The sequence below is a fragment of the Epinephelus moara genome, chromosome 6 (assembly GCF_006386435.1).
Source record: "Epinephelus moara isolate mb chromosome 6, YSFRI_EMoa_1.0, whole genome shotgun sequence".
Lineage (NCBI taxonomy): Eukaryota > Metazoa > Chordata > Actinopteri > Perciformes > Serranidae > Epinephelus > Epinephelus moara.
Genome location: NC_065511.1, coordinates 40,846,865 through 40,862,874, shown reverse-complemented (window position 1 = coordinate 40,862,874; position 16,010 = coordinate 40,846,865). Strand labels below are relative to the sequence as shown.

Below are 16,010 nucleotides of genomic sequence, written 5' to 3'. Positions count from 1 at the left end.
GGTTCATCATAATGGTTTTGAGGTTGTATGATTTCCTTCTCATTTCTACAACGTATTTATATCTTTCTCAAGGTATGTGTATTCACAGTGTAGTTGCATGTTAACTGATTAAATTCAGTACAATAAAGTGATTGTTTTTGCTGGTTTGCCTTTTCTTTACTCATAACTTTTTCTTCTATATTTTAGGTACGAATGACCAGAGGAGAAATAGTAAAACAATTGCAAACTAACATATTTTACATAAAGAACTAATGAGAGTAATGCATTTAGTCTGTGGTGTTTAAAAGCTGAGAATTCCTCAGACTTTAAATCTAATTAGATATATTTCACCCTCAACTTGTAACTGTCAATATTTAAAAAACAAAACCCAACAAAATATCTTTCACACAATAAAATTCTAACTAATCACACATGTTAATTACCTTTGCATACAGGTGCATTTATCAGGTGTAAATATGGATTTCTTTACCTTGATACCAGTACCTCCCTTTGATCCTGAAGGCCCAGGGTCACCACGAGGGCCCTAAAATAAAACAAACAAATGAAAAGTAAGAAACTCTCTGTGTTACACCGACTTTAAAGTTTATAATTAAACTCACTGAAACAATACAAATTAAACTAATTTAAACAATTAGGTATTAACAATAAAAATATTAAAGCTGGTGGACGTGAAATTAATAAGATATTTAAGCACATAAACATTGGAAAGGTCATTTTTGTGGTCTTGCAGACCGCTGCCAACTTCAGTTCTATACATTCGGTTTTGATATGGAGGACGAATGTTTACATAAGCATTAATAAATAAATGTATTGAAAAAATACAGGAATAAATAAATAAGGAAAGAAATGGTTAAGACCTCCACCTTCAGTAACAAACAGACATAGAAATACAGAAATAAATAAATTTGGTTGTGCAAAAATGTAGAAGCAAATTTAAGATGTTTATTCATTTATGTCCTGTTTAATTACCAACTTTTATTTATTTATTTACGCAATTATCTATTTATTTACATATTTATTTCAACAGTCATTTATTTATTCCAGCATTTACTCATTCTTTTATTTATTTTCATATTTATTTATTTATTCTTGCATTTTATTTGTTTATCTAATGCCACTTATTTCATTTTTCATCCTCTAGAGTTCATCTACTTTAAAATAAAGTATGCAAACATTTACAAACTTTGCTGGAAAAACAAAAGCTTTTGCTGGTTCATCTTAAAAAGAGAAATAAAGTCACATTATTTAGTGCAGTTTGTGTGAGTAGCTTAAAAAAAAGTGAAAGAGAATTGAAAATTGAAAATTCGATAACAGCAGCAACTGGTAAACCCCCCAAATTCACAGCCAGCCTTTTTTACTGCGTCACTGCTCCACCTGAGGAGGTGAAGGAACCACCATGATGGCTGTTTGTGGTTCCTGATAGGCAGATGGAGGAGCCAAAGCTCTGGGTGATTTCCAGCCGTGTGAGGAAACAAACACTGGATCAACAGCTAAAGACCATCTGGATCTTTACACAGAGCGACGGGTGGTTTCACTGACAGTTAAAACTCCTCCTCTCTTCAACTGCCGCTACATATTTACGTACATGTCTTATCTGGAATAATGAAAAATGTCATTTTTTTGTCACTGTGTCCACACTGTGAATCTCTGTCGTATGGCCGTGGGTGCAGTGCAGTTTTATTTAATCATTTTTCTTGAGACAATGAGCTTTTGATTTTTTGAGAAAACTACTTCATGTAAAAATGACTCTGTAATCCAGACAAGATAATAAATGTGAGATGTGTTTAAAATGTATTTATTTATTAAATAAATACACAGCTCATCTCGGCTTCTGTAACTGTTCCCCAGTTTAATTCTTTAAAGTCCTACAGTGCTTTTTAAAGGCTTGTTTCTCAGGATTCAGATGGTGTATATTTCTTATTAACTTCACAGTCAAACACTGTATTTAGAAAATATTAATGTGGTCTTCAAATATTGACTTAATAAATATTAAGACTCAAAACTCAACTCTGTCCCCGTGTTTTCATTTCCATATCCAGGGATCCCACACATAATAGGACAAAATTTCAATACTCTTCCATGACTTCCGAGGACCCATAATTGATATATATTTATTTTCTTGCCCCACTTACCCGGCGCTTTTACAACATATCAGATTCAAACTCTATTCAGACATAATTTCAGCGAGCTGGCATATGTGAGGGAGAGACGGAACGCAGAGAGAAATTCAGGACTTTTTAAAAATGTATTTATTTATTTTTTTATTCAATTTAATTGTTAATTCAACTTTGCCTCTGCAAATTTCTTTTTTTTCTATTTTAAAATGATAATCAAAGAACACATTTTAAATGGACTCTAATTACTTCAAAATATTATTTTTTTCTTTTTTTCTACTCTATTTCATGATTATTCTGTCTTCCGATTTACAGTTTCCATATTACCTTTAATCTAAAAAAGGACTCTTAGTCTGAATGTAATTAAATCAATGTAACATAAGAGGATCAAACATACAGAGCAATAATCTCATGCAACAGGCATCATCTTCATTTTTAGGGTGAGAGGAACCTCTGTCACCTTAATCTGCGTATTTTAAATACTGTAAACCCTGCAGCATCTATATATAATATGTGACAACCCTCTCTGCTTTGCCTCTCCCTTCAGAAGCCTGGTGGGCGGAGTCGGGTCATCAGTGAGATTCAGCTCACCTGGGGCAGGCTGCAGGACTGCATAAGCTTTTCTCTGGCTTACACTCAGTTTGGTTTTGTGTTCATTTAGTTTATCATTACACTCACTTCCATTTAAGTTATGTGAAATAAACTTATTTTTAATTACAACTCACATGTGGTGTCCCCACTTTGTCCAGCCTTGAGCCAGGTTGTGACAAATATAACCATATTCAAATTATAATATAATATTGTGTTTAAAGGCCTAAAAAGCAGTTATGTGAGGAGTCTTTCATGGAAACCAATAAGAGAAAACAGATTTTTAGACAGAATAATGTAAAAAATAGGAAGAATTGACACAAATGTTTTGTTTCTTTGCTGCAGTTTCTAACAAAGTTCAGTTCAGCAATAAATGTTTCCCCCACAGAGAAGTTGAGGTTGTGTTTCCTTACAGTCTCACCAGGACCTCCGACTCCTCCGCGAGGTCCCTCCATACCGATGTCACCCTGTCGACAGGAAGAGACGTCACATTTTAATAAAACATCAAACATCTACTGGAGCTGGTCATAAACTGGTAATATACAACATAAAATAATTCATGTAATAAAATATATGTCAATAAAAGGCAAAAGTTTCTTTCACAGCTCATCAGCAGTGATTTTTAAGGCTCATTATTTTATCAAATCAACTGAAATTGTTTGTAAAATATTCATAATAGGAATATTTAAAAATTAAGCTATCAACAATGATTTTGGAAAAACAGTTGTGTTGTTTTGTAAAGAATTGACTGATAAAAGAGAAGTTTAACTAATTCACTTACCAAGAGGTTAATTCTTTGGCTTAAGTGTTACAAGGACAGCGAAAATATTTAAGATCATAAGAATACATAAACACAATTTAGAATAAATCAGTCAGAACAGAATTTATGGCTGAGTAAACCAGGAGTCGCTGCTACTATTTACTGTGTGGTATCACAGTACTCCTATTATCCCTTTTAAGTTACTTTATTAAATGTATTTCAGACCCCTTTCATACTTAAGGCGTGTGTGTGTGTGTGTGTGTGTGTGTGTGTGTGTGTGTGTGTGTTTACCTTTAGACCCAACTCTCCTGGATCTCCTGGGTCTCCGAAAAGTCCAGGTTCTCCCTGTTGAAGACAAGAGATTTAGTTTCTTAACATGTTTATTATCTTGTATTATAAATCCTGACGGATCAATTTAATTAAAGGAATTTAGAGTTTATGAAGCCCAACATAACAGAAAATTATGTTTTAATGATTGTAAATTTCCTGAACATCTTTCTTTCATGTCTTGTATTTGTGGGACTCAGCAGACCTTCGCTGTGGGACGCTCAGTGGTGTTAAACTCACCATGGCTCCAGAGAAACCAGAGGCTCCGTCATCTCCTTCAGGCCCAGCATCGCCCTGCAAGAGGAGATGTCAAAGGTCAAATTTAAACAAAGAAACAGGAACAAACTTGGTTCACACACATTTTCATGGAAAAAAAAAATGCAAAAACTTTCCATGACTTCTCAAGGACGCTTATTAATTTTTTTTTTCATGTCCCACTTGCCTGGTGTTTTTACAAACATATCAAATTCAAAGAATTCTATTCAAACAAATTGAATTTCCCCTCAGGGGGATTAATAAAGTATATAAGATAAAATAAAAAAAAAATAAAAAATTCAGCTAGCCGGCAAATATGAAGGTAACGTACGTACTGGAAAACAAAACACCAAACACTGACACCTTAGAGCTACGTTACTTTGACAGCTACAGAAAATAAATTAGCTGTTATGTTAAGTTACATGGAAGTTTATCCACAGAAGATTACTGTAACAGTTTCATCACACACACCAAATTTCCATCACTTTTCCAAATCTTTCAAATATTTTTACTAATTCCATGACTTTTCCAGTTTTCCATGACAGTGGGAACCCTGAACAAAAAATACGAACAGCTTTCTAATTTCTTAACGACATTTTTTAACACTCAAAGGCACAGCGACTAAAACACAAGGGTCATAAACAGTTTTAACTATATTTTCATATATACCATATAAATTTGTTTAGGTTTTATCTGTTAAAAACATTCTGATCTCATTCAAATTCTGGAAAACTTCAAATTATTCCAAGTATTCAGAACAAATCTGTGTAAAAAGACTAAAGGTATCTGCAGAAATCTAAAACAACTAATTACCTTTTCGATGTTTTTTTTCTTTTTAATTTCACACTGTGGTTTGACAAGTTGTTGTTTTACTGTACTTTCTATTCATCTTAATCAAAGAACTGTTTCAGTTTCAGTTTCAGTTTCAGTTTCGTTTAGCTGATGAGTATGTTTTTAAATATATTATATACTATATTTGAGTATTATTTGATTGCCCTAACCTCAGTAAGTGCTGTGGCCTCTTATTGAGAAAAAAGAGCATTTTTTTTTAATCTGATCTTTTACTTTTACTTTCTTAGGTGGCTTTTTAACGTCCTTTCCAAGTGTCTCTGCAGCACTAGTTTCGTTTTCTTTTTTTCACTTCTCTTCAGTTTGTTCCTAAATTCAATTTTACTTTTACTTTTGTTGTCTGGCTTATGTCCTATTTGGCTTTAACAGCCTTTTTTAAGTGCCTGCAGCTTTAGTTCTATTTTTACTTTTCACTTCTCTTCAGTTTGTTCTTTAATCCAATTTTACTTTTACTTTTACTTTCAGTTTGACAGCTACTGTGCACTATTTACCGATTATACAAACATATTTATACATATTATACTTACATAACCTTTATATATTTAGTACATTACACTCTGCAACTATTCTGTGCAATTTTATTCATATAGTTCTATTATATTTTAATTTCTTTATTTAGTACAATGCTACATACCATGTTTGTATTACAGTTATGGGTACATTATCCAATTGTCCATCATGGACATATCTGTCTCTAAGTGAAAGGTGTATACAGTGTATTTTGCTTTCATTTTATTTTATTTGCACTGTTGTTGTTGCACTGTTTTATTCATTTATCACTGAGTCACTTTTTTCCTTTTGACTATTGAGCTACACATATACAATACAATGATGTCACTACAATGTCAGAGCTGATGTATTTAATAAGGCTGTCAATCAGTTAAAAACCTTAATTGCGATTAATCGCATGATTGTCCATAGTTAACTCGTGATTAATTGCAACGTAATCGCACATTTTTTATCTGTTCTAAATGTATCTTAAAGGGATATTTTTTTAGTAGTTTTTATTTCTCTTATCAACATAAGAGTGGACCCCGTTTTTTAAAGCAGCTCAACGTACTTCGGCTGTAACCCAATTCACATTGACAGTAAACGCAAATAAATTTGGTCTTGTCGAGAGAATCATCTGGCAGCGTTTTAAAGCTGAACGTGCCGCTCAAAAGACACATTTGTTTATCCATTTCTGCTCAGGGAGGTTTGTTTCTGCTTGCCATCTATAAGGTTACTGCTGCATCACTTCCTGATTTCCCAAACGGGTGGGCTGAGGGTCATAATTACAGAATGTGTTAATCGCACATCAAATAAATTAGTGGCGTTAAAAAGCATTTGCATTGACCTGTTATTTACGCATTAACTTTAATAGCTCTAGTACATATCTATTTAACTTTTCATGCATGGTGATATTCAGTATCAGTGCTGCTGTAACATGGTTTACTGACCACTGGTCCAGTGTCTCCTCCTCTTCCACGAACCCCTTTGGTTCCTTTATAACCCTGAAAACAAGCACATTAAGAAATAAGCAACAGAAATACCTCGACATGCAGCTCTGATTCCATTCTTATGTTACTCAGGTTTTCTCATCATTACACAAACATGCAGTTATAATGTTTTAGTCTCTCACCTCTCTGCCTTGAGGTCCTGGCTCACCGGTTTTACCCTGCAGACCTCTGGATCCCTGACAGGAGACAGAAAAAGAATAATTTATTGATTTATTCCTTGTGTGTACACGCAGATGAATTATTCCTGTGAAGCAGCTTGTCCCATTTGTAACAGCTGGACAATCAGTGAAGGACTGCCCCACACAGGACAGAGCATCAGTCTTGGCCCCAGGTAACGACTGGTCAATGAAAGCGGACATGGACAGGCAGCTTAAATTTCACATAAGCATCACCACCACCACACTGAGATCTGACATTGTCCTGTGGTCAGAAACTGATAAGCATGTCTCGCTTGTTGAGCTGACGATCCCATGGGAAGACGGCATCCAGGAGGCATATGAACGGAAAAAGTTGCAGTATGCTGAGGCCAAATGACGAGAAAAAAGCCAGAGAACAACAGTTTATCCAGTGGAGGTCAGCTGCTGCCACTTTGTGAGCCTCTCAACCAGCTTGCCAAACCCCTAAAACACCTCTCTGAGGAAGCAGAAAAAGGAAGCTTTTGGCTATGGCTACGACGAAGTGACAAGAGCTGGGGGAACCAAGAAGCCATGCAGTGGAACCACCTGGAATCAGAGTCCAGCTGCAGGGAGCAGCACGGAGACGTCCCTGACCATTGCCCCACCATCCTGAGATGTTCTGGTGATTAAAGGGGCGAAACATCAGTTAAGTATGGTATATCCACGCTACAGCTGGTACCCAGGCACTGGTGGAGGTGCAACAGGCAGAAATGCCCCGCAGGTTTCAACACTAACTTGTCAAAAAATGTTTCTGCAAAGTGAATGTGCTTTAAACTAAAAGTTGCACCAAACATACTGAGATAGAAACAAATGAATCTTAAGAATGAACTGATATTCCGCACCAATTTCTGAGTAAATCTGTAGAGTGAAACATAAACTGTTGTGCTGCTGTAGAAAAGAATACAACAGGAATCAGTCGAGACATTAAATGCATTAAAAGCAATAAACATGACAAAATAAACAAACATGACATGCATCACAAACAGTGATATATCTGCAGAATTTGACTCAGCTTCATGAAATATCTTCACTTTGGGATAATTTAGCTCTGTGTGTTCATGACATGAATCGCACATGGCATAAAAGATCCCTTATTTACCTTTTTTTTTTTACCACAGGTGTTCTATTGGCATCACAAAGACTGCATTAACTCAGATTCAGAGTGTTATGTCTTGTTTAAATTCAGTCTGTATGTACTAAGAGTAGTATATGATGGTGATTAGTGATGTTCTAACTTGAAAGCTGACGTTAGACAAATTTAAAAAGATATACTGTTCAGGATTTTCTTAACAATGTAGCTATAGACTCATGAAGTCGGGGCTTTATAAAAAGGCAGCGAGCGGATGCCAGACCGTAAGCGGCAGATATCAAAGAGATGCTGAACTGTGAAAACTCAAATATAGAGAAGTGTAACATCAAACAAGAGTGAATCTGGGGTTGACTTTTACTTTCACTTTAGCTGATGGGTGTATTTACAGTAACTGAGAAACCTGCATAGTATATGGACAGGATGTGCTTCCTCTCTCACTGTGTTCATAAATAACTTTGCCAACTACTTCAAATCACTGAACTATACAGAAAAATTGAATAGTAAGGATTAAAAATGGTTTATATATTTCAAATTGCAATTTGAGTGACATTTAAAAAAGTCTAAAATCTAATAAAACTTGCCTTAATCTGCAAGAACCCTTTTAAAATAACTGGGAGAAGAGGAACTGGGTGAATGCAAAGAGGAACGGGCAGTTTGTTGCATGAGATGATAAACAGTGTTGGCTGAGAATAAAGAGGCTGTGATAGGATGAAATGAGTTCGCACCTTTGGTCCTGCGAAGCCAGCGAATCCGGGCTGTCCAGGCTCACAGTCACACTCTGTTGGCCCCTCCTCCTCCCCGAGAGCTGCGTCTCCCCCAGACTCCTCCTCAGAGGAGTCGGTGTCTGGTCCTGCTGGAGGATACTCATACGGGACCTGAAACACAACAACGATACACCTGAGTGAAAATACACACAGAGGACTGTCTGATGGGACACTGGTGCAGGTTGAAATAAGAATCTTTTCTGGCATTTAGCAAAGGGAGATAATGTTGAGACCTACATGGGCTTTTTATACGGACTGTCCTTAACTTGTGTCGATCTTTTTAAACTTGATAGTTCCTTTGCTTTACCTTAAAAAGGTATTTGTAGCTGTAGCTGGGAGGTGGTTCATAAAAATAAAGTTGTTTTGCAATGTGACTTTTGATTCACTTCACCAACTTTTATTTTCTTCATCGTTTCATGTTGAAATTAAGTTAAAAGGGTGTCAAATGTGACATTTTAAGGGTAAAACAAATAAATCTGACCCTTATCCAAACAAAGTGGAGCCCTAAATGTTGTGTAGCCTCCTCTGTCTGCTCTTAGCTCTATTAGCTTAGCCTTATTATCTTCTTAATGCACAATCATGTTATATAATCCTTATTTTTTCAAGACAACCTGGGCTATCAGAATATGTACGCTGCAATGATGTCACATTAATATATGAATAGTTATATAACCATAAATACAAAATAAAAACAATAACAGAATTGAATAGCACCAATATTTTTTTTTAAATCACACGTTCAACAATAGTTTTTAAGATTTTGAGCTCCCAGCCTTGAAGCTCAGGGGAAGAAGGAAAAAACATTGTCATACACACAGATCAAAAATTAGTTGCATTTCTTTCATCAAAGTCCCTACTGTTTTTTGTCTAATAAGTAAGCTGTGCCATGAAACCACAGAAGACATTTATTATTGGATTAATCATCTTTTTAAAGCCTCCAAAAAAACACTGCTGTTCCATGTTGGATTACAAAGTCCTGAAAAAGATGCAAGCCCTCATGGGAAGGCTACAATGGAGACGAAGCGTCAGCCGTTTAAAGTGAGTTTTTACAGCCTGTTAAGAGCACTGAAACTTTGAATATACACTTCTTGCAGTTTGCTAACAGTTCGTCTCTGTTTGAAAATAATATATCATATAGGCACAAACCTTACTGCCAAGACACAATTAAGAAAGAGCAGCTGTGTTTCTTCTTTGTGTGAAGACTTCAATAAACTTTAAAAGGTCAGAATTTGCACTTGTGGCAAGTTTTGTAAGAAATGAGCTGTGGTTTCTGACACAAACTGTGAGTACAATTTAAAAATGTCAACGTTTGTGGTAATAACAGAAAGACCTCCAACACAGGAGGGTCTGATTAAGAATGTTAAACAACTGCGAAAAATGTACCTATCTGATTAAGGTCATGAGGTGTGATAAAAGACTGTTGCCACTACAGACGCCCTATCCTCAGCGGTCATACCTGCATGGTCTCCGTGTCCTCCTTGGCGTAGTGGGACTCGGCCGTAGTGGCGTAGGGTAAGACGTCCTCTGTGATCATGGTGACTTGGGTGGGTTCAGGGCCGTAGGGGTCGTAGTCCTCCTCTGGCCTCTGGTCCTCGTCGTAGCTGTGAGTCGGCTCAGGTGGATACTCTGATGGCACCAGAGGAGACGATGGGTCAGTTAGACTTTTAGTGCTGGGACTTAGTGATACATTTCTACAGTAAGTGGTCCATGTTCACAGTCGTGGGCTTTTTGTGTGGACAAAAATACAAGCTAGGGGTCACATATTATCTATAGTGAACAAAGAAATTACTTAAGTATAGATAAACAAATAAATAATAAATGTTGAAATAAATATGGAAACAAACAGATTATGCATAAATAAATATAAGTTGATAATTAAACAGGACATACATAAATATGTTAAATTTATTTCTACATTTTTGAACAATTACATATATTTTTGCCCTTCATGTCAGAAGAAAACAGTCAGGGTCGCTGTGCTCACCTGGCTGAGGAGAGGCGAAGTTGTCGTAGGGGTCAACCAAGGAGCCTTCATAGGTGTGGTCCTCACCTGGACAGACATCATGTTAAAAACCTGTACTGTTTGGATTAGCACACATGTAGGTGGCTCATTGGTCTAGGGGTATGATTCTCGCTTTGGGTGCGAGAGGTCCCGGGTTCAAATCCCGGATGAGCCCTTGGTACGAGGAAAAATTAAACCTCATAGAGGAAATATTACTTCTGAAACAGTAACAGTACAAATCATTCAGGACATTCACCGATTGCGCCACAAAGTAACACCCAACATATGTCAATCCACAGGCAGCTGAGCAGTTCCTTATCTAGATAAATGACTCCCACTCCCATATAGGACTGCATATGACAGGATTCCACTGTTGTAAACAGAATTTCCAGATAAAAAAAAGTCTCCGCACATTATGGTCAATGCTGTCATTTTCTTTCAATCCATTATCAAGTTAAAATACAGAACATTTCAAAGTTACAGGAGAAAAAACACTTTCAGATTATTGCAAAAACAAAACTATTTTTCTTTTGGCTGCTAATCAGACTAAGTAAAAATTATGAAATATTCAGTGGGATTTTGTTCAGTGCAACACGAAGGACAAACCAAACACTGGCTCTAGATAGGGACATTCATGTTTTCACGTCGGCCGCTGTAGTTGGAAGCCCATCTGTGACAAGCAGCATCACAAAAACACTGATTTGTTTAATTCAGGTTTTTTGGGTTTACTGTTTTAAATCAGCGCAGAGGAAGAGACCTCTGCCGATGATAACCTCCTGAACTTCTGGATCAGAAATACAGTGAGCACACATAAGCAGATGGTGGACTAGTGGCCCATCTGTGACTTGTCAACAGCGTTCGGGCAAATAACAAGTTTTAACATGAAATTGCTTGACCAGGAGAAATTTTAACTGGCAGCAATCTGCAATCCTCACTGCTAGACGGCACTGAATCCTCCTAAACCCCACACACTGGAGCTTTAAGATAAATATGTAAGCTCTGGTGAATTCTGATGGTTATTTGTCTTTACTTTCTTATATTTTCCAGACAACAATTCAGTGAAAGTTGTTGTTCCATCCCTAACACAAACATATCTTTATTCAGCTCTCACTTTAATATTTAATTTAACTGTGTCCTACATATGGAACATTATTTCATAATTAACAAGAATCAAACTAATCAAGTTTCGCTAGTTTATAATTTTGTCTCCTTTTGTTGTCCTGTAAATCAGGAAAAAACTGTCACTTTATCAGCTGTTGATGATTGATGAATAAAAATGAAACATCTAAAAGAATCAAGTCCATCGTGGTCGTGTGTGGCCGGTCTGACCTGAGTGATATCCAGAATATTCATCCTGGCAGAGAGAAGAGACGACACACAGCATGAACACCAGCAGCCCAGAGAGGAGAGACGCCTGCAGGGGAAATACACACAGGAACATTCATTAAATATCATCTAACACTTTAAACAATCTGTGTGAAGACCAGGACAGACCAGGTCTAGTCCAGTTCACAGCAGGAGGCAGACCAGTTCCGGCAGTTCAACAGTTAATGTGGCTTCTGATTTTTGGAACCGAATAGACAACGATTGAAGATGGGAAACAATTTTGATTTATTGTCGGCACATCAGAACTTCTTCTTCTACTGTATGAATTATTAAACTTTTGTGTGGCTCGTTGGTCTAGAGGTATGATTCTCGCTTCGGGTGTGAGAGGTCCCGGGTTCAACTCCCGGACGAGCCCTTACTTTGAGACCCAAAATATCTCACAGACATATATTACCTCTGAAACTATAATGTGATGGTAAATGACTGAACCAAAGAATTCCGCAAGAGGGTCATTAACTTGTACTCCGAATAGACTGTTGGTGTAAACCCCAGAGCCTAATCCATGAATGAAATATGCTAACTGCAGATTTATGTGCATCCATGATAAATCAGGGAAGTGTTTACATTCATGGAGCAGATTCACTGTTTTAAAGCTCCTGTGGCTGCTGAGGGTTCGAGCTGCTCAGATGAGACTCCGCTGGTGTCTGTGTGAGAATTAAACAGACTGAAAGGTTTCTTTGTCGGGATGAAAACCGCCAAGTTCTTCTCAGACTCATCTGACATTCCTCAAGCTTCACTGTGAGCCTCAACAACAACTGAGGAAAAACCTCAACGCTGAACTGAGCCGGGAAAACTGTGCAGTGGGCTTCGATACGGAAGGACCTCCAAAGGACCTCTAAACTGATACACATGGGGTCATAGACCCATTTTTTGAGAAGTTTCACTTCAAGGACCTCCATCTGAAAAGAATTTGGTTGTTAAATCTGTAACAGTTAAGGAGAAAACTGAGGAGGAAGTGAAACCTGTGACTCACACTGGGCTCACTTTTATAGAAACTTAAACAGTGAAAATAATTATCTGAGGACACCCTGGAACTCCCTCAGGGATCCCCTGATCCTCTAGGGACCACATTTAACATAACCAGAATTTCCTTGTGTGATTTCTGAAATCTCGGTTTGAGATTGCAAGATATTTGAATTTTGGAAAACTAATAGAGGAACATTTTGTAAGTGGAAACGTTCCAAATCTCGAAACTTCAAATCACCTGTCCATGACTGTGTCTCTCTGCTTTTAAATTAAATCATCTTTTAAATCAGAAGTAGAGACACAGAGCCACAGACAGCTGACAGTCATAGTAGTATGACAATATTTTATATTCTAGTTTTTGGTCAACAAATACTGTAATACTGTTTTCTCTTTCTTTCTTTCTTTTTTTAGAAGAAATTTAAGAGGCTTATTTGATTAAGTAAAAATGCAACATAGAGCAGAGTCAGTGTTTATTTTTCTTACACAAGACCATAAACAAAAAAGGGGAAAGAATGAAAAATAAAGTGTTTAATTTGTTAAATACTGACCTGAGAAACATTCTCACTACCCTGCTATTTAACATGAACCTTTTTTTGCCACATTTCTATGTAGTATGAGAAGTTTTATCCTAAAACAATCTTTCATTAATCTGAGCAGTGTTTCAGGACTCTGCTGGATGTTCAGCATGATGCTGTAAACAGTGTGAAGAATGAAGCAGTAATCCTGACCTGCAGGACCTCTGGGGCAGTGAGGTGAGACACACTTCACGTTCTCGTTGATCTTTGTAGTTCGTTATTGAGAAAACATTTTTTTTTGTCATTTGAGGGTGTTTGGTTTATTTGTGGGCCTAAAATTAAATTGTTCTCACCATGATTATACTTAACAAACCTAATAAAAATGCATCTGTAGAGTCCACGTGGTCTGGCTGTGGTTTGTTATTTCTTCATACAAAAAAATTCCAATTCCTGTAAAAGATCTGGCTTTGTCTATGATGCAACTTTCAAGATAAAACAACACAGGCAGCCAGGTGATGAAATAAAACCTGTTATCATAAATCACAATGGAGAACAATCCACAGAAATGCTCCCTCAGCAAAACAACTCCGTAAGAGCAACTGAATAACACGTTACTCATTGTTTAACACACACCGTCGGAAACTTGTCAGCACGCCTGAATGTGCAGAATAAAGCCAAGTACATTCCCCTGTTGTAGTTAAGAAAACAGTTAGCACACCACGGTGTATGCAGGAATCACAGAGTTGTATTAAGTACTACTTTGACACCAAAAATATAAATGTATAAAAGTTTTTGTACAAATACCATTGGTGTTAATCAAGCTTCTCTCTACAGGTCAGTTCAGTATAAATTGAGTTTAGTTTTCTAAAACAGGTCTTGTGCAAAGGTAAATTAGTAAGAATTACTTTAATGAATAGTTCAAGCTGTAAAACCTTAGATTTTGCCGTTTAAGAAACCAACTAAATCTAAAAAATACAGAAAAAAATGACATTTTAATATGGAAATGAAGAACTCGTATACTTAAGTTTCAGGTAATAATAATAATATTTAAGGCCTGGTTTTCATGACACACGATGACACCCTGGGAAGTACTTTAAAAAAAAAAAAACATGCTGCTGTTACCCTCAAATGTGCATCTACAGTTTGCTCCATTTAACACAGCCAAACCTGGACAGTTTCTACAAACAACAAATTGATATTTTACACATATTTCTTTTCATAAGCAGCAAAAACATTTCATTTTAATCCCAGTTGAAATTCCACCCCTGGTCCCATCGGTGGGTCAAACAGACACCAAACCTGCAGGCCCCTGACCAAACCCAGACCATCACCCTCTTACCTTGCCACTGGAGGCTCCCATGGTGCTGCAGAGACCCTCAGACTAGACCAGACCCTGCGCAGGACGCTTACAGGATATAGATGAGGATTATAACGACCTGATTTAGCTTTCCCTGAGCAGCTCTCCTCACAGCATTATCGCCCTGATGGTTTCCCCTGTCCTCTCTCTGTCTGCTCTCTGTCTCTCCAGGATCCCTCAGGTTCCCAGGCACTGATGGGATCCTCTCAGTCTTTTTTGTTCTTCTCGTCCTCTATCTCTGTGTCTCAACAGGGTGAGAAATACCTGAGCCAGAATCCAGCAACAGCAGAGAAGACAAGAAGAAAGAAGAGATGGATTTGTGTAGAAATTTCATGCAAAGTCTAAACTTTAAGTCTAAACAAAATCCCACTGAACATTTCATAATTTTTACTTAGTCTGATTAGCAGCCCAAAGAAAAATAGTCTAATATCTGAAATCTCCATCAAGAAGGAATTCCTTTGCTCACAGCCTAAATTTCCAGCAAATTTCACTTAAAATTGTTGAAAGGTTTTCAACATATCCTCCTCACAATAAATCATAAAATATAACCACGCCAAAAAGCCAACTTGCAATATGACAAAACTTTCCACTTTCCAAGAGGCTGCAAATACTTTATCAATCTGCAGCTAGAAGTGGATCCTGATTCGTTTCTGCAGCTCAGCCCAGTTTCTCCACTGAACAATAAACATTATCCTGTCACAATAACCTTCATTGTAAAGTCAAAAGAACAAATCTTTCACAACAACATGACACAAAAAGTTTTTACAAAATCACTTTGAAAACAGGAAGCACGAAACTTCATTATGCTGCAAAATATCTTAATGAGATTTATTTTGAATGGTCGTGGCTGAACACTGATGTGAAGTAGAGCTGCAACAACAGAAACACTTTTCATAATCTGTAACTTTCAAAGTAAAAATGCAGAACACACGATGTTTCCAACTCTTCAAATATGAGTTTTTGGCTTTCACGTGTCTTAATATTACTATAAACAGAATATCTTTGGGTTTCAGACTCTTGGTCAAAGAAAACTAGACATTTAATGATGTTTTTCAAAACATTGCGCCTGCATATAAAAGTTAGCCAGCTGGCTAGCTCTGGTACATTTACAGAAATGTTGATTGATGTGTGTTGTCCTTACAAATAAATGAAATGAAACATCACCTTGGGAGAATTTTGCTGCACATTTTTCATTTTCTTCTGATGTGTTTTTTTACACCAAACAAATAATTGTGACAGTAACAGGCAGATTATTAACTTATAAAATAATTGAGTCGCAGCCCTAATTTTAAGCGGTAGTTAATAAGTATGAGTTTAAATTAAAGTCATATACAGAATCTGAAGAACAGTTTCAACCTTCAA

The 16,010-nt window shown here is 36.8% G+C and overlaps 1 protein-coding gene and 2 non-coding genes across 3 annotated transcripts in view; 2 read left to right on the top strand and 1 right to left on the bottom strand.

Annotated features, from left to right (window-relative positions):
• zgc:113232 (uncharacterized protein LOC541546 homolog) overlaps nucleotides 1–14,890 on the bottom strand; it is a 39,174-nt gene extending 24,284 nt beyond the window's left edge. The window contains exons 1-11 of the mRNA XM_050046339.1: nucleotides 14,631–14,890; nucleotides 11,754–11,838; nucleotides 10,407–10,472; nucleotides 9,879–10,048; nucleotides 8,384–8,533; nucleotides 6,515–6,568; nucleotides 6,333–6,386; nucleotides 4,030–4,083; nucleotides 3,754–3,807; nucleotides 3,116–3,169; nucleotides 470–523 (exon numbers count right to left, since the gene is read on the bottom strand). Coding sequence (XP_049902296.1) covers nucleotides 470–523; nucleotides 3,116–3,169; nucleotides 3,754–3,807; nucleotides 4,030–4,083; nucleotides 6,333–6,386; nucleotides 6,515–6,568; nucleotides 8,384–8,533; nucleotides 9,879–10,048; nucleotides 10,407–10,472; nucleotides 11,754–11,838; nucleotides 14,631–14,651 — 816 coding nt within the window. The 5' untranslated portion in view covers nucleotides 14,652–14,890. The remainder of the gene's footprint in view (nucleotides 1–469; nucleotides 524–3,115; nucleotides 3,170–3,753; nucleotides 3,808–4,029; nucleotides 4,084–6,332; nucleotides 6,387–6,514; nucleotides 6,569–8,383; nucleotides 8,534–9,878; nucleotides 10,049–10,406; nucleotides 10,473–11,753; nucleotides 11,839–14,630) is intronic.
• On the top strand, nucleotides 10,528–10,599 carry trnap-ugg (transfer RNA proline (anticodon UGG)). Its single transcript has one exon. It is a non-coding gene; the product is annotated as a tRNA-Pro (tRNA).
• Nucleotides 12,094–12,165, top strand: trnap-cgg (transfer RNA proline (anticodon CGG)). Its single transcript has one exon. It is a non-coding gene; the product is annotated as a tRNA-Pro (tRNA).
• Nucleotides 14,891–16,010: the final 1,120 nt, after the last annotated feature.